This window comes from Hakea prostrata, chromosome 7 (genome assembly GCF_041222555.1).
Source record: "Hakea prostrata isolate BN-2017 chromosome 7, UWA_Hpros_2, whole genome shotgun sequence".
Lineage (NCBI taxonomy): Eukaryota > Viridiplantae > Streptophyta > Magnoliopsida > Proteales > Proteaceae > Hakea > Hakea prostrata.
Window position 1 is genome coordinate 23,842,044 of NC_142606.1, and position 21,813 is coordinate 23,863,856.

A 21,813-nucleotide genomic window follows, 5' to 3' on the forward strand; every position below is an offset into this window, starting at 1 on the left:
TATGGAAATGTATGACTCCCAACTCTTGCTATTGGGTAGGGCAATAGCCCGTACTTACAGCTTGAATTCTTGATTTGGCGGGGTTGGCCGAAAGCAATTTGAGAAGGGATACATGAAAAACTAGGTGGATGAGGGAGGATGTTGGAAACGCCAACGGGTAAGCCACATGCCCAATTTATTCTATCCTTCCATAAAGAGCTGAGGAATAGAGGACCTCTATCTTATGATTGACTATGGTAAGCCATGGAGGTGCACCACCTCTGCAACAAATAATTCTGTGACACAATTACTTTATGAAATTTTTGGAAGAGCAACAAAGTGGGCATATTTAGTTAATCGATCCAAGATCACCATCATAGAAAATTTTACGGCGACAAAGGGAGGCTGGTGATAAAATCCATCGTCACACCCTCCTAGACCTTCTTTGGAATTGGAATTGGCTGCAATAGATTGATAGGGGTCACTCTAAGATCTCCTTTGGCACGTAGGGCAGTGAGCAGTGAGCGACAGAACGTCGAACACTGTGCCAAAGTTCCTTCCAATACAAGTTCGCAGAGATTCGTTAGTAAGTGCAATGAAACCCGGTGTGGCCTCCTTGAAGTGAGGCATGGAACTCCTGGAGAAAGCGCTCTCCAAGATGGCAATTAGGGATGACCAACCAGTGTGGGTAAAATAGGAAACCATTGCAAGAGCCGAGATGGACAAAGTCTTAAGGCACATACTAAGATGCTAAAGGATTCATTGCATTTGGCAGTGGCCTTGCGTAGATCCAAAAGGAAATCCCACAATGTAATAACCAGGGTAAGCACCATGGAGTCGGGTTCTTACATGATCGAGAGGGCATCTACTGCTTGGTTTTCTTTTTTGGATTCTAAGTTATTTCAAAATTGTATCCTAGGAGCTTAGTGAGTCACCAGTGTTGGTCTGGGCTTTGTGTAATTTGTGCTCAGAACTCCTAGACACTGAGTTGGTTGGTTAGGATGTAAAATTTTTGTCCCAATAGGTATTGCCGCCATCTTCCCACCGCTTGAGTTATAGCATACATCTCCCTGCAATATGGAGATTCTGATTGCCGTCGAGGAGAAAGTTTCTTGCTAAATAAGGCTATTAGATGGTCATTCTATGATAGGATTGCACTGATACCAAACCCCGAAGCATCCGTTTTGATCATAACAGGGTCTACAAAATTTGGCAAGGCAAGCATTGGAGCGTCGTTGAGATGGTGTTGCAATTGTACTAAGGTGTTTTGGGTGTTGGAATCCCCTCGGAAACACCCTCGCTTTAGAAGATTGGTTTATGGGGTAGCTATATGGGCGTACTTGCGGGTAAACCGGCAGTAATACCTGGTTAATCCCAAAAAATCTGTGAAGCTTTTCAAGTGTTCTGGGTATGGGCCAAGCCAAAACTACCCTGACTTCAGATAGTCCACTTCTAATCTATTGGCTAAAACAACATGGTCCAAGTAATCAATAGATTCAAGCCCAAATGCGCATGTAGATATCTTAAGAATAAGATTATGTGCCTTGAATAATTGAAGTACTTGCTCAAGAAGCTATGCGTGAACCATCCATGTTGCACTATAAACCAATAAATCATCAAAAACACTAAGACGAAGCACTAAATAGCCGAAAAACTGAGTTCATCATCGCCTAGAAAGTGGAAGGGCATTGGTAATTTCACAAGAAATTCACCATGTCCCTCGTGTGTCCGAAAAGCAATATTGGGAGTATTTCGGCTCATACACAAATATGATAGTATCCCGACTACCGATCCAACTTAGAAAAGTAACGTGCACCATAAAGTTCATCAAAACTCATCACTTTTTAGAATAGAAAATCTATCATTAAAAGTGACAGCAATCCAATGCACAATAATCCACAATGAACCTCCAGGTACCATCACGCTTTGTAGCACAGAGTGCTTCCCGACGGGTTCCCGACCACACAAATCAGTGGGGCCCATGGATGAAATTTTAATTTTTTTAAATTTTTTCTAAAAAATGTTTTTCACCATGGGCCCACTGATTTGTGTGGTCGGGAACCCGTTGGGCTTTCCCGTCGGGGGGGGGAGTTGATCCGAACTCTGTAGGTGTGTCCCCTTTTCGGAGGCAAGTCTGCTCTGATTGGCCTCTATGGATGTCGGTGCAATCAGGTACGCTCTGATGCGCCTCTATGGATGCTAGGTCCAATTTAAATCAAGCCATGCACGATCTATTATCCACCACACATGGCATTCGCCTTGGTACTGTAATTGTGTGGGCCCACTGGGCATGTCACCAAAGAGAAATACCTTTTTCTCGTCCTCGTGGAACTGGAGCTGCATTCGCCTATGATCCAACAGAACTGGCCCGATTTGTGGCAACCAACGTACCCCTAGGATGACATCAGCGTCATAAATTGATAACACGTAAGTAATGGAGATTTGCCGTTGATGGTGCCGGTGAACCTTTTTGCAGAGTGGTAAGCGAAGCAATTTCGGCCAGCGAGTGATAGGAGAGCTCAGGCGTGCCTTCGACGGTGGCTTCCATAGGGTTTTCTGCACTATCTAGACCTTTAATGTCCCCTCTGCTAGTGTCGATCGCCTCATCATCGTCATATTCCAATGAAAAAAGTTGTCGTGTTTCATAGTGATGGACGGGCACTTTTAACGCAATTATAGCGAAGGCCTTTCTCTCTTCTCTATTGCATTTCTACAGGGTTCAAGCATTTGATTGGAATGGAGGCCCGCCTGCACTAAGCAGCGGGACTTTTGGATTGGTGGGGTGGTGTGGGAGTTGGCAATAGAGGGCCACCATGTGCGCCATATCAGAGGGTCAGAAGGACAGCAAGGAAGGAGGAAGGAGGAAGGCAATAGAGTGTCCAAGTGGCGAGTTCCTCAAATCATGTCTGATATTCCGCCACAGTAGACGTTTGCATCAACTTGGCCAAGGAGGCCTGAGGGTCATCAAACTCCGATGGCCTGAACCTCACTTCAAGAGCTCGCCGAAAGCTCACCCAAGAGGTGACATTTTGGATCGAAACATTCACTGGGATCATCGGAGGGCTACCCATCCACATCGAACGACAATACCACCAATCTTTGATCATCAGTGGTTGAATGAAAATCAAAGAAGCGCTCTGCTTTAAATATCCAACCAACGAGATCAACACCATTGAATCGTGGAAATTCAAGGCGCACTGTGCATATCTGGATTGAGCTATTGATAGGTGGGCTAGAAGTTGCAAAAGAGACGCCTTCTTGAGAGTGTGATTTCGGTGTCGCACAGTCCAAACAAAGGGCCTGCTCAATCCAACCATCCATCACGGTTAAGCAAATCACCAGCTCCATTAAGGTTCCCTCTGTTCTATTATTGCTTTCTTTAGTGATTCAATACTCTTAGCATGCTCTTTAGAAGAACCACCCGGTTGCTGCAAGGTCTCGTCCATCTGTCGAATTCTAGTCTCCCCCGTCATCTGACAGGTCAGACCAGATGATAGACATTCACTAGAAATAAAAAAGGAAATAGAGTAGGGAAGAAGACGGAGGGAAGATCTAGAGAATGAGTCAAGTGGTTGGGGGAAGAAGATCCTTCTCTCTTCTTAATTCCATTAGCTCATCATGATATCCTTTATACACTTTTTTTTTTTTTTTTTTTTGGTAATCGATATCCTTTATACACTGCACCAACAAACTATTAAGGCAAATCATTCCCTTGAATACAAAATATTCTCACCCAATCACAAGTCTCTAACATCCTGCTGTGACAAGAGGTTGCCATCGTTGGAAGCTTCTAGAAATGCTGGTGGTCTAGTTTGTCAAGAGGTTTTCCGTGGCACTGCCATCTCAGCATCAGTGTCCAACTCATCCTCCAGTGGTGACTCAGCTTGGCGAATTGTATCGCAATCACTAAGCCAGGTAGGTGGTAAAATTTCATGTATTGCCAAATAGACCAACAAGCCATAACTTTCCACAGCCATTAAATCTGCATAGGATTGGGCAACTAGAATATCTGCATCACTCAGTCACAAACTATAGTTCCTGATGACTTTATTCGATATGGTGTCTTAGCAAAGTTAGAAGAGGAGTACCAAGGCCCTGTACCAAGGCCTCCAGTATGCAGCTGCAACTCAATGTAGGGTGGACCAAGTCTATTCTGATTTTGAGGACTGGGGCAGTTTGTCGCTGGTTCCAGTTAAGCCATGGCCTTTTGAACTAATCTGTGTTGTTTCCAGTTTCTCAGTAAATCAAGCCTGGGCTATTGTTTTGTTATCATCCTGCAATCATCCAATGTTTGCAGGATGATTGGTCTACTCAAGGTGTTTGTAATGGTGCTGAACTATGTTAAATTTAACTTATAGCTATGTATTTTGTTTTCTCCTTGGGGAAAAAAGTAAGAAGAGCGAGTGCAACCTAGCCAGTTAATGCAAGCCTTTACAAAATAATCTTACGAATTTCTGGGTCCAATAAGGAGGACAAGCAGTTCTATGGTATCATACTCAAAATGTAAAGAATGAGAGCAACCCAGCCAGTAATGCAAGCATTTTACAAAATAGGATTCAGAATAGCAGAATCCACATTCCACATTAAAAGTGGAGTAGCAGTTCGTTTTCCACGTTAAAAGTGGAGGTGGAGTAGCAGTTCGTTGGCACTACTTGTTCACGTTGCTATGATTCTTCAACAAAATCAAGAGTCCAGGTATCCTACCAAATGTTTAGGGTTGATCTTACCACAGTTCAGGATACCACATCAATTAGCAGCAGAACTATTACTGAGACTTCTACCAGGAAAAAAGAACTGTTACTGAGACAACGATGAAAATTATACGTATTTGGGGAAATTACAAGATTATACAAAATCTTGTTTGTTATACAATAGCATCCTGTGTTGTCCTCGTTAAGTACCTCTCTAAGCTCTCTTTGACAGTTATACTGTACCTCTCTCTCAATTCTTTCTCCCACTACACTGCCATGCCCCAGCAATCATATTGCCCCTAAAGCAGATCTGCGAATGACAATCCTGATTGAAGAAGCCATCAACTTCTGAGCTACAATAATCGACTTAGCTAAACCTTTTGATGCCACCCTCTTGAAGAAACCCCTTCACAATCCCACCATGTATTTCTTCAGCTGAAAACCATGCAGTAGAGTCACTAATATGAACTTTAAACTGACTGAATTCAAATAACCATTAACCAGATTAACATAAGATGTACCCGATGGAAAACTAAAACCATTCATCAACTTCTCCAATTCAATGCATCTTGTTATCAAGCCCCTCCACTGCATAAAAGTATGCAAGAAACCAACACTTGATTCATCAGGTTGAACATCTAAGAGAGGCATGATCTCCAACACAGTCGGCCATCTCTAAAAGACCAATGAAGTATACTAAGCCTCCTGGATTATCCTGAGTCACGGAGTTTACAGCTTTGTTGTATGAAGCCAGATGCAGGAAAACTGTTCGGGAAGTGAGCAGGATGGAAGTGATGCAGGCATTAGGACCAAAAGACTGGAACCATGGGTAAACCAGGACAGCCCCAACACAGCCCAGTCCCTGCATGCCTCTATCCTGGCCTGGTTCACCACCCTGGATGAACTGAAGTGGGAGCAATGGCCCTAGAAGATTCCTAGAAGAATGAATACGATAATCATTTTTTCTTGTCTTTTGTATTGTTGTATTCTTAAATATGATCTTTGAGTTCTCTACCTTTTATAGTCCAAGAGTTAAATGTCTCTAAGAACTCTGCTCCATGACATTTATTGTATGGGAATTTTAGAATTGTAAAGATCTAAAATCTCTGTCATTTGATTAGGGAAGTAAACTCCCCAATGTCTCTTCTCCACCCTCTCTTCCGATACTCCCATCCAATCCCCCATCTCTTTCTCTATCTTCATCTACAACCCTCATAGCTATCAACTTTACATCCTCCTTCAGCTCCTCAAGAATCAGATTTAATCAAATGCTCATTGTAGGAAGGTCCTAATATCCCAGGCTGCACCAGAGAGGGTCACTGTTGGGGGGTGGTAAAAACATTAAACTTAGTAGGTAAGCAAAGAAGAGAAACTGAAGTAGGTAGGTTTGTAAACCTACTCAAAGTTGCATTATTTGGTTAAAAACATTCAATGGGAATTGTAAAGGGATAAGGAAAAATGACTAATGCAGTAATTTTCCCAAATATTTATTCCAAAACTCTAATATATAATCAAGTTGCAGTAACCGAATCAATTCATAAGAAATCTGGACAAAAAAAGTCAACTACTATATGCTTCAAAAATCTAGAATGGAAATAAACAATGATAAAACTCCAATGTTTTCCTAATATCTAAAAATATGCCTACGAGGTGCACGAGGCTCTCTATTAACGGTCACAGAACATATGCATGCAAGCAGCCCTATCCCTGCTGCTTTGCATAGAGATTGTTTCCCAACTCAATTCCACAACCAGTAGGTTGCAATGAAGCAAACTTACTGTTCTGCTGATGCCTGCAATCTTGCCTAATATTTCACTAATCTCTACAAAATACAAATAGAAACTACCCTTCCACTCATTCGTAAGACATCCAAAATGTTGCACTTCTTGCATGCCAATATTTCAATGGGGCTAGTTGGATTAACATTAAGATTTCTTTTCTTTCATAAGAAGGAGAATGTGATACAATTCAAATTTGACACGACACACTTGATAATGCACAATAAAATCATCCTGAAGAACCAAATAATCAGATAACCCATCTTTCAAAATACCCTTTTCTACCCCTCAAAGGGCAACATAATTGTGTGCAAATATTTCTGAATCTATAAAAATGCAACAAGATTTTATTTGAAGTACCAGAAGAAGTTCTCTATCCCGCCATTTGATTCAAGCGATGAATTGTACTTCTAGCAACCCTATTAACAGGATCCAGCTTTAGAACAGTCCTTAGGTCCTCGGCCCCCAGTTTGTATTTTTCTGTACTCTCGTACAAGAGTGCACGCTGTACTAGCACAGATACATTGGTATCATCATGTTCTAGTACCTGCAATACAGATTGCAAACTTAATTTACCCACTTTCAGATAATCTGATGATCAGAACCATACACTAAAGTCAGATAAGGCGAATACAAATATCAGTTATGGGGATTAAAACAAGCCTAAAAAGCTTAGCAATGAAAAGAAGCCAATGTACTACTAAGTTGGAGCTTGAGTCTATCAACATCTACACTATTTGGTCAACCGCAAGGAAAAAGAAAAGGTTCAGTGAAAGAAAAGAGGACGGAAATTAAAGAGAGGAGCATACCTTGGAACAGTCGGCAACGGCCTTTTTGTACTCCCCAACTTCTTTGTAACATGAAGCTCTACAGGAAAGGACCTCCACGATGGCATCAGAGTCGCCAGCTTTCTCTAGCAGCACAATTGCCCAAGATAGAAACTTAATGGCATCAGCATACTGTCCTTGTTTATAATTGTCTAATCCCTTATTCTTTGCAGATGCAGCAGTGACCCCAGATGGAGGGGGAGGAAGACCGCCGAGGTCTGTTACACCTCCATCGTCATTCCCTCCAAACTCTGAACCCAATCCCCAATCATCCACCACAGGAGGACCTGAGGGTGTGGGAGCTGCAGAGGAAGGAGACTGGGATGAGAACAAAGAACCAAGCGGATCGAGGCCCGATGTTTGTGGTGCAGGCTGCGACTGAGAATAAGATTCTTGGGTAGGAATTCCAAAAGCATCCAATTTAGGGCCAGAACTGGATGACGAACCCATGGGATTGTTCATTGTAGCAGGAAAAGAATCAAACGCATCAGATTGAAATGGTGGACTGCCGGAATTAGAAGCCTTCTGAAAGGCCCCAAATGTACTGGCATCACCAACATTAGAATTATTACTGGCCGCTGTATTAACATTATTAACAGCCGGCTTCGATCCAAAATCCACAAGAGATCCAAAGGGATCCTTCTTCGAACCTGTAGACATACTAGCCCCACTTTTCAAGGGCGCACCACCTAGGTTTCGATTAACATTGTTGGTGTTAATGCTGCTGTTGTTAGTGGGAGTAGAATAACTCCCCAAATTTGCACCAGATCCCCAACTGTTGTTCTTCATAGAAGTGGCATTGGTAGCAGGAGCAGAGGAACCGGTCTTGGGCAGGGAATCGGCAACATTTCCCATGGAAAAAGAGTTCCTGGTTCCGGAAGTTTTCTGAGCGGCAGCAGAAGCAGGGGTGGCGTTCTTCAAAGGAACATTACCGCTGCTGTTCTTACCGAGAGCCGATCCGACAAGATCTCCAAACAAATTGGGATTCTTCTCGGGAATTCCAAGACGAGCAGTAGACGTGGGAGGGGCAGCAGAGGTCCAACTCTTCCCAGAGATATCCCCAACCATAGAAGTAGGTTTTTCAAGGCTGGAAGGTGCAGCAACAGCCGGGGCCGGCTGGTGAGTCCATGAGGGTTTGTTCATAGACCAGGCAGAAGATGCCGGTTTTGATTGAGTCGCCGAGAAGGAAGTGGAAGAAGGATATGAATACGTAGATCCGTGCGGTGGTTGTTTCTGATCATTCAGGGAGCGAGGACGATTGCTCCCAAGACCAGATCCAAGACCAAAGTCGAAATCGAAGTTACTGGAACCCTTTTGAGGATTCCCTGCTCTTCCGAAGTTAGAATTCATCGTTTCTACTCAGATATGTGAGAGGAGGAAAGCTCTCTTGAATCTGAGATCACAAGGGTGATATTAACACCGACAGATTATCGGAGAAAACAACATAAAAATGATGGATAACGGATTTAATCAAAAGAAAGCTTACCAGAATCAAGGAAGATCGAGGTGGAGGTGGAGAATACAATCAAAAGATCTAGAGGAATAGATCCCAAGCTTCCTCGATCTTTCAACCCTAATCTTTGTACAGAGACCGTGGGAGGAGAAATGAAAAACTTGGTCGTGCCGGTTTGATGCCGATCTACACGCTCGCATCCCTTCTTATCCCTCTATTTTATGGAAAGCGGCTGCCGGCAAGTGTACGATCGTGTCATCATGTATGGGGGGCATTTAGGTAATTTTAGGAGCTTACTTGCCCTTGGCCTTTGCACTGCACCTTCGCCCCCTTTGGACACTTCGAGATTTCATTTTTTCCGGCCAAATTAAATATGAAAAGAAACCCCCCCCCCCCCCCCCCCCCCCGTGTCTCTGTATGTAACACTAATTTTTTCTCTTACTAAAAAAAAAAATAATAATATAAAAAAAATAAAAAACACCAATTTTTTTTTTTTTAAGGGTTAAGAATTATATCGCCTCTAACACCAAATTGTTGCGTAATAAAACAAATTCCAGACTTGTAAGCATAGTGATTTGCAGACATAGGGTGTATATTTTTTGATAAGACAGCATTATATTACTTTAAAAGTATTTGAAAGCATTAGTTTGTAAACTATTACGTTCTACTTCTAAATTAGTTGCCGTTAATGCTAGCTTACTAATCCAGTTATGGAGCGAAGGGGGTGGGGGTGCATCAAATTTAACTGCTTGGGATGTCGTAGGGTGTATATGTAATTGGATTTCGCACCTTGAAGTCAAGGTTTTTTTGAATTTTTATCGGGTTCATTTATGATACGGTGTGTTTCTATCCATTTTCACATGGATGTATGATGCCTATATGGGCATAAATCCAAAGATAGGTGTTAAACATGGTAAGCCTCGCAAAAGAGTTCTTGAAGTAGAAGGCGAGGGATTTTATTAAGAGAACTATCATCTCAAGGGATTAACAAAGAAGAAGAGATCTCGACTTCCCATATTTTATAAATAATCGAACATCAAACACTAATAGCAACAAGCCATTTTTAGATGATTGAGATTTAAATTCATACATTGTGAGCGTCAACTATTAAGAGTTGATCATGAACGTTTTTCCCAAGTTGCATTTTGATGATTTTTCATGTTCATCTGTTTGAGAGGATTAGAAAATGTTTTTGGGAGTGCATCTTTTTCATCAATATTTTCTTGCATGGATATTGTGTAAATGTGTAAATGGATAATCGAAATTCGCTTCCAAATTCGCATGCATATCCATTTAGGGCTATCTAAATCTTGAGTTATTTTTTGGATTTGTTTTCTTATTTTTATAAATTTTTTACTTGAGATATGTAAATATTTTCCTAGATTTTCTACTAAAATAAACACAATGAAAAATCAATAGGGAAGTGATTTAAGAAAACCAAAGACTAAAATGAATAAATAAAAAAAAAACTGAAAAGTTGCTAAATTCCTAAATTTCAAACATGAACCTCACAAATAAAATGGTAAAACTGTCAAGAGGTAATCGAAAACCATGTATCTAATATGTATTCATATCTATTTAGAATAATTTATTTTACAAAACAACTATTTGAATATCATCTGAATTCTTACGAAAGCCGATATGATCAAATCTATACTAAAATAATAAGATACAAAGTATGGTATTTTATCACCATTTAAGCTGAATCTGATTTGTTTGCATCCGTCATGAGTGTTTTTAGGGGTAAATAATTGAACATCAAACACTGATGGCCACAAACCCTTTTCAGACTATTGAGATGTTTAAATTCACCCGTTGTATGTTAAAGCGGTTAAAGACTCAACTTCCCTAGGGGAGGTCTTGGGTTCGCACCCACTCGGCGGCATTAATATAAAGCTCCCCTTGAGGAAGTAAATCGTGGTGCGCGCAAGCTGACCCGGATGAACCTCAGTTAAAAAAAAAAAAAAAAAAAATTTCACCGTTATTATCAACTATTAAGAGTTGGTCATGGTGTTATTCTCTCCAATTACACTTTTGATCATTTTTTTGTTCGCGTGTTTGAGAGGGTTTAGAAAATGCTTTGGCACTGTAATTTTTTCATAAGTTTTTTCTTCCTTACGGGTGCAAATTTGGACCTTATGTCTCGAACCCATCTAGGAATGCCAAAATTTTGGTCATGAACGGTGGATTAAAGCTGGGATTTCCACTTCATTTGCTTTAAAACAACATGAGCACGTTTTCTCCGCAGCATGTGTGACTCTCGCCCTCTAACTTGAAACCAACGTTGTCTGAATTCTTCTTCTCCGGTGTCGTTCCCCTGTCAATGGAGGCTAACAGGCTCCACCCCCATGCCTCTCCTAATAATCCTCCTCTCCCTCCTCTACTCCCTTGATCACCATCCTCTAAGTAGCAGCAGCATAGCCAATGATGATGAGGTTGTACTTAGTAAAAAAAACAAAACAAAACAAAAAAGAAAAGAAAAAAGAAGAGAGTTTCTCAGAATTAACAAAACACACTAGTGGGTTAGCGTAGTGGAAGATTAGCCATATAGAAAACAAGCTGTATCTGATGGCCTGCAGACTGCTTGGAATCCAAAGGGAAGGGTGTCTGTTACTTCTATCCGCAATAGAGTATTCTTCTTCCAATTCCCTTATTATATGTGTCACATCCATTGAGTCGGTATCCATTCATCCGAATACCTGAGGGAGTGATTTACAACCCAAAAAATCAGATCTCAGACAATCATAAACCAATCCACACAATAGACTAATAATAAACAAGAATAAATCAATGTTATATATATACAAAATTAAAAAGTTTATCAAATATCAAGGGTCTCACAATAATCTCAAACTAAATTAGATTACAGAAGTGATGACATGACTAAAGTAATCAAACCGAAAACAATAAACTAAGACAAAATCTAAGTCTTCTAATGTTTCACATTCTTCTCCAAACGTTTGTATGCTTGCAACTTAGGGTCAGTGTCTAGCTCGTAGTCTCACTGACGAATGAGGAGTCTTTTGTCATTATTGATCGGGGCAATAGTACTCCACACTGGTACTGGGATCGTACCACGTGTCACAGCCAATTCCTATTGTTTCCTCAGTTGTATAATCATAGGGAAATTTCTCCAAACTCGTGCCCGAGATTTCTTCTTCATCTGCATAGACATCTAAAAATAACAAATTTTCCGAAGGGTGAGCTAAAAAAACTCAGCAAGCAGTTCACAAACATATAATCATAATCATAGTTTAATATCAAAACATCATATAATGTATCATGATATGAAGTGAAATGCAAATGCTACTATACTCTAACGAATGCTAGTCTCTATATACTATACATGCATTAAGATAGAACACCAACTTCCTTTGGGTAGGTCTCGTCACTCTGATATCTCATGGGTTGGTTACCAGTTTTAAGATCCCGGGTAAAGGATAAAGGCATCCATCTCGGACTATCACCATGGCTAGGGTTTAGGTCACCATTTTCTCACAACACCATTGGCATAAGTATTGGCGTGTGTCAATTATGTACCTAGCCCAATGCAAGTCAACTACTCAGTCACATCAACCTAGGTTTAGATACCTCCCTTTATGCATCTCACATTCTTGTTTCAGTATCCTCCCCTACTAGAGTCAACATATCCTATGGCTCCAACCAACTCGGGCTACGCCTCCTGTTAACCCTACTGGTCATCCACATATAATGGGTGAGAAGCTTTCATGGTCCTCTCATGGGTTGGTTACCAGTCTTGAGTACCCATGAGCCCAAGCCTATTATATGCAACCCTATTAATGAATGACCCCCACAATGTGATATGTCCTCTCACGGGTTGGTTATTGGTCTTGAGCACCCACCACCCCCACACTGCTGCCATTAGTCAGTCGGCATCAATACCCACACCGATAGGGTGTGATATGATGCAGTACTTAACCATACTCTTCTAGACCTCCTAGTCATGGCAAATAATAACTGCAAAAAATGTTGGGGGCATCAAAGGACAATGTCCCATAACCACCTCTGTTGATATCCCAAGCCAAGAGCACCCCAATTGGGTATTATCTAATTCACAATCACAACAATAGCAACAACCTCCCACAAAGAAGTAAAAGGTTAAAATCAACATTTATAATCTACAAACCAATTCAAGTCCATAATGCCTCAAGTTTAATTCATACATCAACATCATAAACAATCATCTTGTATTCTATAATTTCATAACATAATCATCATTCCTAAGTTATATAACAACATGTATATCAATATATAATTTTCAACTCAAATAAGAAATCGACAATGGTTATGTGCAAGCGAATGTCCCCATCTTGCTATTGATTCTCAACTTTGAAAAGACACTCAGAGGGTAAGTTCACACTTCCCAAAAAATCCTAATAACATGTTGATTCAAGGTTAGAAATAACCCTATAGGTCCTATATCGAAAAGAGAAATAAAACCCAAAATAACAGGGAGTGGTTGGTCAGATGGGTTACCTGGGCGACCAAGGGCAGTTGACTAGGGGGTATTGGTCGCCCGGGGTGACCAGGTCAGGTAACCAGTCTCCAAGTCTAGACAGAATTGGCTCAGATCGACAGTAGGCTTCCAAATTGGGTTCTAAACTACTCTGAAATTACATAGAAAATTCTGAAATAATGTTAGAACAAGATCTATCATGATTTAAGCATCAATCAACGCAAAAGAATGTAAACCTAACAAATCCTAGGTTAGGCCTTTTCCGAAGTCAATCCGGAAGAACATGGAGGAACTATAATGAATGGGGATCCACTCTAGGATAAAGAGAAAAGATGAACTAGGTTGATACAGTAACTAGAAGCCTTCTACCATGTCTAATTAGTATAAAAAATCAACGGCAAAAGAAAGTGAGAAGAATGGAGATGAGTACTAACCTTAGAGAAGATTAATCATTGTACGAAAAGCTTTTCGGTAGATCTCCACACTACCTTTCACCTTTGCGGAGCACTCTTTGACAAGCTATGATGTCCTCTGATGGCTTTGGATCATAATGACACGTTTTAGAATGAAAATAAAATAGGGCCCCAAAAATCTAATTTTCCAAAATTTCCCTTTTCCACTTGAAACCAGGTTGGTCGCCTGGTCGAGCGATTAAGGCCAATTGACCAACCTCTGGAACTTAGTTCCAGAAGCTTAATCAAGGCCTAAAAAGCCCATGGCTTTGCCCTAGCTCCTATTCTCCACTCCAAAAGGGTCTTAACTAAATTTTGGGACCTTCCACACATGTCATCAAGGAACACTGATTCATCTACCAAATCAATTGGAAACTGAGTTAGATCTCGTTCCAAACTCTGATGGAACTCCCAACTTAGCATCATCTCCATCCACTTCCATTGGTTCGGATTCCAGTCCAATGGTCTCTACCTGGATGGTCCACAATTGCCTTCTACCGGCACTCCGAGTTCTTGGGCCTACAATATGGATTTTCGTGTTAGGATCTTGGGGAATTTCACAATATGTATAAGATTAATGTCATCCAGGAAGGTCTCTAGCTTGTGTCTGGTAATCTCTTAGTATTGGAAGAATGGAACAGAGCTAAAGAATGGGCTTTCTAGTACTGTGAGTTTTGGGCGCAATTTCATGGTTTGCTGATGGAACTCTTAGATGGTGAGGTCCCACTGCAACTATCTAATAAAATAGGAGAAACATCCATTGTTATGGTTGTCAAGGGACACCAGTTTGGGAAGAAATTGGAGTATGCTTGTGCTAGAGTTAATGTAAATATCCTACAACTCTAAGGACTTAGATTGTGGTTGTGAGGGATAATGGTGCGAAGGTCCAAGTGATGGTGTGATACAAACGTCTACCTTTGGAGTGCTTCTACTGTTATCTTATAGGACATGATGATGAGAGGTGTTCCGGGTTTTTTGAACCTTTGGAAAGGCATAGTAAAGAGCATTTATGTAGTCTCCTACAAAGGGCCATTATCAAGTCTAGAAAAAGAAGGAACTCTTGCAACACCCAACACACTCACTGGAGACAAAGAAGGAAGGCTTGGGCCCTAGGTTGCACCGTTGCACTAAGACAAAATGCTGGTTATCATAACACTCTGACACTTGTCACTCCTCCCTACCAAGTATGAACTGATCATACTATCCCAATGAATTCTTTTACTGAATTTGCTTCCCAAGTCAATGTCTGCCATCCAAATCCTCAGACAAATTGATCTCTTTCCATCTTTTCGTCATCTCAATGAGTCGATCACCAACCGACTGTTAATTAAACTTTCCATAATGATGAAACACATTCCCCGACATCCCTATCAATACAAGACCTATTATATTTTCGCAATTAATTCAAGAAAAATATCTCTCTTATTTTGGCAAGAGAAATTACAGGTACATATACAAGGAAAGGAGAAATATTCTTCCTAATAAACTAGGAATCCCTAAAAATAAGGCTACAATAATATGAAAAGAAACTAAACCTAAATAGGAGTCAATTTAGCTGTAAGTGACTCCCTTTATTCTAGGAATAACATTCCCTCATCCTACTGAATTTAAACTTCCCTAAAATACCTAATCAATCACAGAATTCCACACTCCCCTCAAGCTAGGTGTAGATGTTAAGTAAACGTAGCTTGCAATTAAGTATCCCAAACATCTTCTTGGGTACAACCTTTGTTAGAAATCTACAACTTGTTAATAGGTTTGGATGTGTATGAGTGATATAATGCTTGTCTCTATCTTCTCTTTCACAAAATGATAGTCGATCTCCACATGTTTTGTCCTATCATGAAGCACTGGATTCGGATTGATTGTCACAGAACATTTTTATTAGTTCGGCCATCTGGATTTTTAGTTTAGTTAATATCCTCTTAAGCCATATACCTTCACATATCCCATGAGTCAATGCTCTGAATTCTGCTTCTGCACTACTTCGAGATACAACCGATTGCTTCTTGCTTCACCAAGTGATCAGATTTCCCATACATATGTGTAATATCCTGAGGTTAATCGTCTATCAGTTATAGATCATGCCCAATCTGCATCAGTAAAGATTTTGACATCTTTGTCTTCTGTCTTCTTGAAAGACAATCCAAGACTAGGTGTCATCTTTAAGTACTTCAATATCCTGACTTACAATGCTTACATCAAAACATATGTCTGGCCTAGTATGTGAGAGATAATGAGTTTCCAAACCAATCTTTGGTACCTTCCTTTATCAATGGGTGCACTTTCACCTCTGGTTCCCAGTTTTTAATTGGAATCCATAAGAGTACCGGTAGGTTTGTATCCAGAGCATCTCTATTTCTTTTAAAAGATCTAGTACATACTTGCGCTAAGAGACTAAGATTCCTTTCCTTGACCGTGCTATCTCCATGCCAAGGAAGTACTTGAGATTGCCTAAATCTTTGATTTCAAACTCTTTTGCCAGAAAAATTTTGAGTTGTTGTAGTTCATTATCATGATTTCTAGTTACTATAATATCACCCACATACACAATAAGTATTGCCCTTTTTCCTTCTGGTGATTGCTGAACAAACATAGTGTGATCTGTTTGACAATGATCATAACCAAATTGTTTCACTGCTCTTGTGAACCTATCAAACCAAGCCTTTGGTGACTGCTTTAACCCATACAATGACTTTTTGAGTTTGTAGACTTTATTGGTGGTTGCTTGAGTTTCAAACCTAGGCGGTATCTCCATGTATACTTCCTCCTCTAGATCTCCATTAAGAAATGCATTTTTTATATCTAGTTGATATAAAGGCCAATCAAGATTGGCAGTGAGTGAAAACAACATTCTGACAGTATTTAGTTTGGCTACATGGGTGAAAGTTTCATGGTAGTCGATCCCATAGGATTGAGTGAAACCTTTAGTGACTAATCTAGCTTTAAATCTGTGATACTCCCATCTACATTTTGTTTGACTGTGAAAATCCACTTGCAACCTGATGTGGATTAATTATACTTCTGGATCCAACTGAGCCTCCTCTCATATCTGGGACGATGAGCCCTGCAAGAAAGGTTAGATGCGGGCCGGCTTGAGTGTTGGGCAGCCGCCTCCGATGGCAAAGTTAGATGATGAATAGAGTGAGGTCTCGTGCAAAAGCTACACAAGATTATACTCAAAGTGTATTGGTTTGCTTACCAAGGGAGTGCGTCCCCTATCTTATTCCGTGTTACTTACCTTATGTGTTTTTGGTAAGTCCGCCCGACAGGAGCCATCGTATCTCCTAGGATTATGCCTTTCCGTTATTGGTTCCAACACGATAGCCGACAGAGTTGACTTTCTCAACAGGGGAAGACTGCCTTATTTGTTTGAGCGTGATGTGAGCTTTGGTCAACATAATCGGTTATGTCCCGATTGTCTGTAGAGCCCCACTCGGGCGTATCCCGTTGATATAGGAAGAGGGTACCAATGAGATGACCCGTCTGGATTAGTCTGGGTTACACCCGGTCATCCGGGCTATACCTGGTTGGGCCGGGTTACACCCGCTTAGGTATAAGCTTCCCGTATCACAACCAACAGGGGTTTTTCCTAATGGTAAATCAAATATCTCCCAAGTTCCATTATTTTCCAATGCATGAATTTCTTCCCAGATAGTTGCCTTCCATTCTGGTAGAGCTTCATGAATAGAACTTGGAATCTGTATTTTGTCAAGACTGCTGATAAAGGCATGGTAATTATGTGACAAACCTCCACAAGAAACCAAATTATGAATAGGATGATCAGTAAACAACCGTTTTCCTTTTCTCAAAGCAATAGGCCTATCATCAATAAGAGAATTGATTTGAACACATTCTGTATCACTATTAACTGATGAGCTTTGTCGTTCTGAAACCGGATTGGATTCATGACCTTGATCAGGTTCTGTAGCTCTTTCCATTTTTGGGTCTTCTCTCTCCCAGCATAGGCATGAAATTCATTGATAGCTATAGGTTATGATTGTTGGGGTGTTTGAGACTCAGTTTTAAATTCACTTTGTACCATCGGAACACTTTGGTTAGGAAGTTGTGGATCGGGTTTTTGCTTAAATGAATTTCTGATGGTTTTTGCTGAGATGAATTTTCTGATTTAGGTTCAATTTGGATATGGATATAAGATGGACTCATATTTCTTATAGACGATGGCTCACTAGACTCAATATCCCAAAGCTGATATTCCCTGATTAAGGTTCTCCCCGGAATATCAGTTTTGTAGAAAGGTGTTTATTCGAAGAAAGAGACATCCATAGAATCATAAATTTTTTGAGTGGTTGGGGAATAACACTTATAGCCTTTTTGGTTTGAGGAGTACCCAACAAAAATGCATTTGGTTGCTCTTGGATCAAGTTTGATCTTGTGTTGTGTATGAATGTGAACAAATATAGTACAACCTAATATTCTTATAGGAAAATTAGAGAGAATGTGGGTGTTTGGATAGGATTGAAGAAGAACTTGGCGCGGTGTTTGGAATTTCAAAACTCTAGAGGGCATCCTATTTATGGATAGGCAGTAGTCAAAATGGCTTCCCCCAAAAAAAATTTAGGAACATTTGTTGTAAACATTAGGGATCAAGCCACTTCAAGAAGGTGTCTATTCTTTCTCTTGGCAACCCCATTTTGTTGGGGGTGTATCAACACAAGAACTCACATGAATAATTCCTTGGCTTGTAAAGTACTCCCCCAGAATGGTGTCAAAATACTCTCTTGCATTGTTAGTTTTTAACACTTGAATTCTGGTTTGAAACTATGTTTGAATCATTGTGTTAAACTGCTTAAAAATAGAATTGACTTCAGATTTTTCTTTCATTAGGAACAACCATGTGACTCTTGTGTGATCATCAACAAAATATATAAAGCATCTATTAATAGTGAGGTTTTTGACTCTAGAAGGTCCCCATACATCACTGTGTATCATAGAAAAAGGAAGTGATGCCTTATATGGAATGCTAGGATAGGAACTACAAGTATGTTTTGAGAATTAGCACACTTCACATTGAAAAAATTTAGGACTTTTATTGCTAAACAAAAAGGAAAAAATCTTTTGAAGATACATGAAGTTAGGATGTCATAGACAATAGTGCCATAACATTATATGACCATCCTTTTTCGAACTAGAAAGGGAAAAGGAATTTTTACTGATCTGGTTTGCAAACTGAACATACACTGCATTGTGAGTTTGCCCTCTAGAAGTTTCCTCAACTTGTAGAAGGAAACGACCTGAGCATATCTTAGCACTGCCAATTGTCCTCCCCGTATCCAAAACCTGAAATTCACAAGTATTTGGGAAGAATTTAGCAACACAATGAAGATCTCGAGTAAGTCTACTACCTGATAAAAGATTGCAGTCCAATTTTGGAACATGAAGATTAGAGTTTAGAGTGAGGTCCTTTGAGATAATGATAGAACTATTCTTGCCACTTCACAGAGAGATCCATTTGCTATTTTTACTGTGAATTCTCATAGCATGGGATGTACTCAAGGAAGAGGTTTGCATCTCTAGTTATATGATTCGATGCCGCAGAGTCTACAATCCACAAGTCTTGTTTTTCTGAATTTGCAATCAATGCACATGTGAATTTGCCTTTTTGTGCTAAAGATCATGTTCTGATGGCAGAATTCTGTTGAGTGAGCATCCTTTGCAGCATTTCAAGTTGTTCTTTGCTAAAAGGATTGGCATCGGTGGAAGGAGGTGGATCATCTATAGAGACATGGTTTCCTCACCTTTCTTTGTTAATGGCAGGTCTTGAAGGCTTCCAGTCCACTGGTTTGCCATGGATTTTCCAACAGTTGTCACGTGAATGACTTGGTTTCTTCCAATAGTCATACCATGGTCTTCCCTTCCATTGTTTATTGTCGCTGTTATGAGAATTTGTTCCATCTGCAACTAGGGCAGAGTTTTCATAGGCTGAAACTAGGGTGGATTCTCCAAGCATCACCTTTTTTCTGCTTTCTTCCCTACGAACCTCAGAAAATACTTCTTTGATGTTAGGTAGAGGCTTCATTCCTAGAATTCGTCCTTGAACCTCATCAACATTCTTAGTGAGTCCCATTAGAAACTTAAATATTCTCCTTTTCTTAATAATCTCATAGAATTTGTTTGCATCATCTGAGCAACGCCATTGATGTTCTCCAAACACATCCAATCTTTGCCAATATCGAGTGAGGCTATTGTAGTATTGAGTGACTGAGAGATCTCCTTGCCGAAGATCATGGCGTTTTGATTAAATCTCAAAATCTCTGAGGTATTCTCCTTGCTCAAGTAGAACTCTTTAGCTGCTTCCTAGATCTCATGATCTGAGCCATAGAGTAAGAAATTCTCATCAATTTCATTGGTCATTGAGTTGATCAGCCAAGACATGACCATGTTATTTTCCATCTTCTAATTTCTGAATTTTGGATCGTCGACCTTTGGAGGAGTGACTCCCCTGTAAGATATTCATCTTTTCCTTTCCCACAGATGTACATCATAACTAATTGTGATCACTGAATGTAATTGTTGCCATTGAGTTTGTGTCCAATAATTTGAAGTTGCACGTTATCTGCACTGCCATGATTGTTGGTAGCATGATTTTCAGAAATCGATGTGATTTCTGATGAAGAAGAGGTTTTCTCTTCGGTAGCCATGAGAGTTTGGTGAGCTAGAGATGATGGTTGAGAGTTTGGAGAGTGAGAGACAATGGTTTAGATCTATTGCCCTGATACCATGTAGTTAATTAAGGAAAAAGATCTCTCTTATTTGTCAAGAGAAATTACACGTACATATACAAGGAAAGGAGAAATATTCTCCCCAACAAACTAGGGATCCCTAGAAAAAAGGGTACAATAATTTAGGACTCTTATGAAAAGAAACTAAACCTAAATAGGAGTCAATTTAGTTGTAACCGACTCCCTTTATTCTAGGAATAACATTCCCTCATCCTACTGAATTTAAACTTCCCTAAAATACCTAATCAATCACGGAATTCCACAACTTTAATCTTGATGCCAGAGGCCATTTTAACCTTACTAAACCAACTTCACCTATCAAACCCATCGGGCCCCACTTCACCTCCAAACCCACCTTTTGTCAATCCCATTAAAATCATCTCTCCTTTTCCAAAACTATGTTACGACCGTAACTCCCCTCTTCCTCAATTTCGCCAAAGCTTCCCTCACGTAGGCCTACACCTCTGTAATAGGTTGCATGTCCCAAAACTGGGCTTCTACACCTGTTGACAATACAGTAAGGAACCTATATCAACTCCTGAACCAGAATACCCAGTTGTTCCTCATCAGCCTGTGATGACTCAACCTTCTGCTTTAACCTTAAAACTCTATCACCGAACCTTAAGCCATCCTTATTATATCCTTGGAAAACATTCACATACTCACCTATCAACAACCTCATCACATTTGAAACACACAAGAAGATTAAGAAGACATGATATCGTAAGGTTACCCAGGAGATTGAATCAAAGAGAGAGAATATCAATATTGCTGAAAGCCAACATATTTTAGGCCTTTCACCTGTGGAGACTAGGGTTCAGTCCCATGGGTCATCATGTTAATCCATAGTTGGAACTATAGGGGGTTGGGGAATCCCCGTGCTGTTTGTTCCTTGGCAAATCTCTCTAGAGAAGGGAAACTTGATGTACTTTTTCTCATTGAAACTAAGAGCAACCAAAAGAGGATGGAGTGTATTAAAAGGAAGTTGAAGTTTGATCATAGTTGGACAGTGGATGCTGAAGGGTCTAAAGGTGGTTTATGTGTTATGTGGGTTAACTCCTACTCACTCCAGATTCTCTTATCAAGTAACAGAATCATTGAAACACATGAAACTACTGATCACACTGTTAAATTCCATTTAACATGTGTCTATGGCAATCATGAGAAGACAAAAAGGCTGCATGTATGGGATTGCATTAAAAGGATAAGTAATTCTAGAAATGGAGCATGGGTGTGTGTGGGAGACTTTAATTCACATCTGGCTTGGTAGAGAAACATGGGGGGAATAGGCAGCATTAAAGCAATTTGAAGCCTTTTAAGAAGCCTTAAATCATTGTACCTTGTTAGATCTTGGATTTAATGGCCTAGCTTTTAAATGGTCAAACAAGCATAGAGTGGGGGGGGGGGGTTATC

General features: G+C 40.2%; 1 protein-coding gene across 2 annotated transcripts; it reads right to left on the reverse strand.

Moving 5' to 3' along the window:
* Positions 1–3,634: 3,634 nt before the first annotated feature.
* On the reverse strand, positions 3,635–8,985 carry LOC149010701 (Tetratricopeptide repeat (TPR)-like superfamily protein). Of its 2 annotated transcripts, XM_089163027.1 has the most exons (3): positions 8,762–8,985; positions 7,258–8,668; positions 3,635–6,995 (listed from the first exon to the last, which is right to left on the reverse strand). In XM_089163027.1, the coding sequence occupies exons 2-3, from the start codon at positions 8,623–8,625 to the stop codon at positions 6,822–6,824; spliced, it is 1,542 nt and encodes a 513-aa protein (XP_089019153.1). In that variant the 5' UTR covers positions 8,626–8,668; positions 8,762–8,985; the 3' UTR covers positions 3,635–6,821. The 2 variants fall into 2 exon arrangements, with proteins under 2 accessions (XP_089019153.1, XP_089019155.1); XM_089163029.1 differs by having other exon boundaries at positions 7,258–8,985.
* Positions 8,986–21,813: the final 12,828 nt, after the last annotated feature.

What these genes read in the sequence shown, in the direction of transcription:
- LOC149010701 (XM_089163027.1), bottom strand. Translation starts at nt 8,625, where the DNA reads ATGAATTCTAACTTCGGAAGAGCAGGGAATCCTCAAAAGGGTTCCAGT. An exon ending in CCGTTGCCGACTGTTCCAAG is followed by an intron (nt 6,996 to 7,257) that starts GTATGCTCCTCT and finishes TCTGTATTGCAG; the next exon opens with GTACTAGAACATGATGATAC.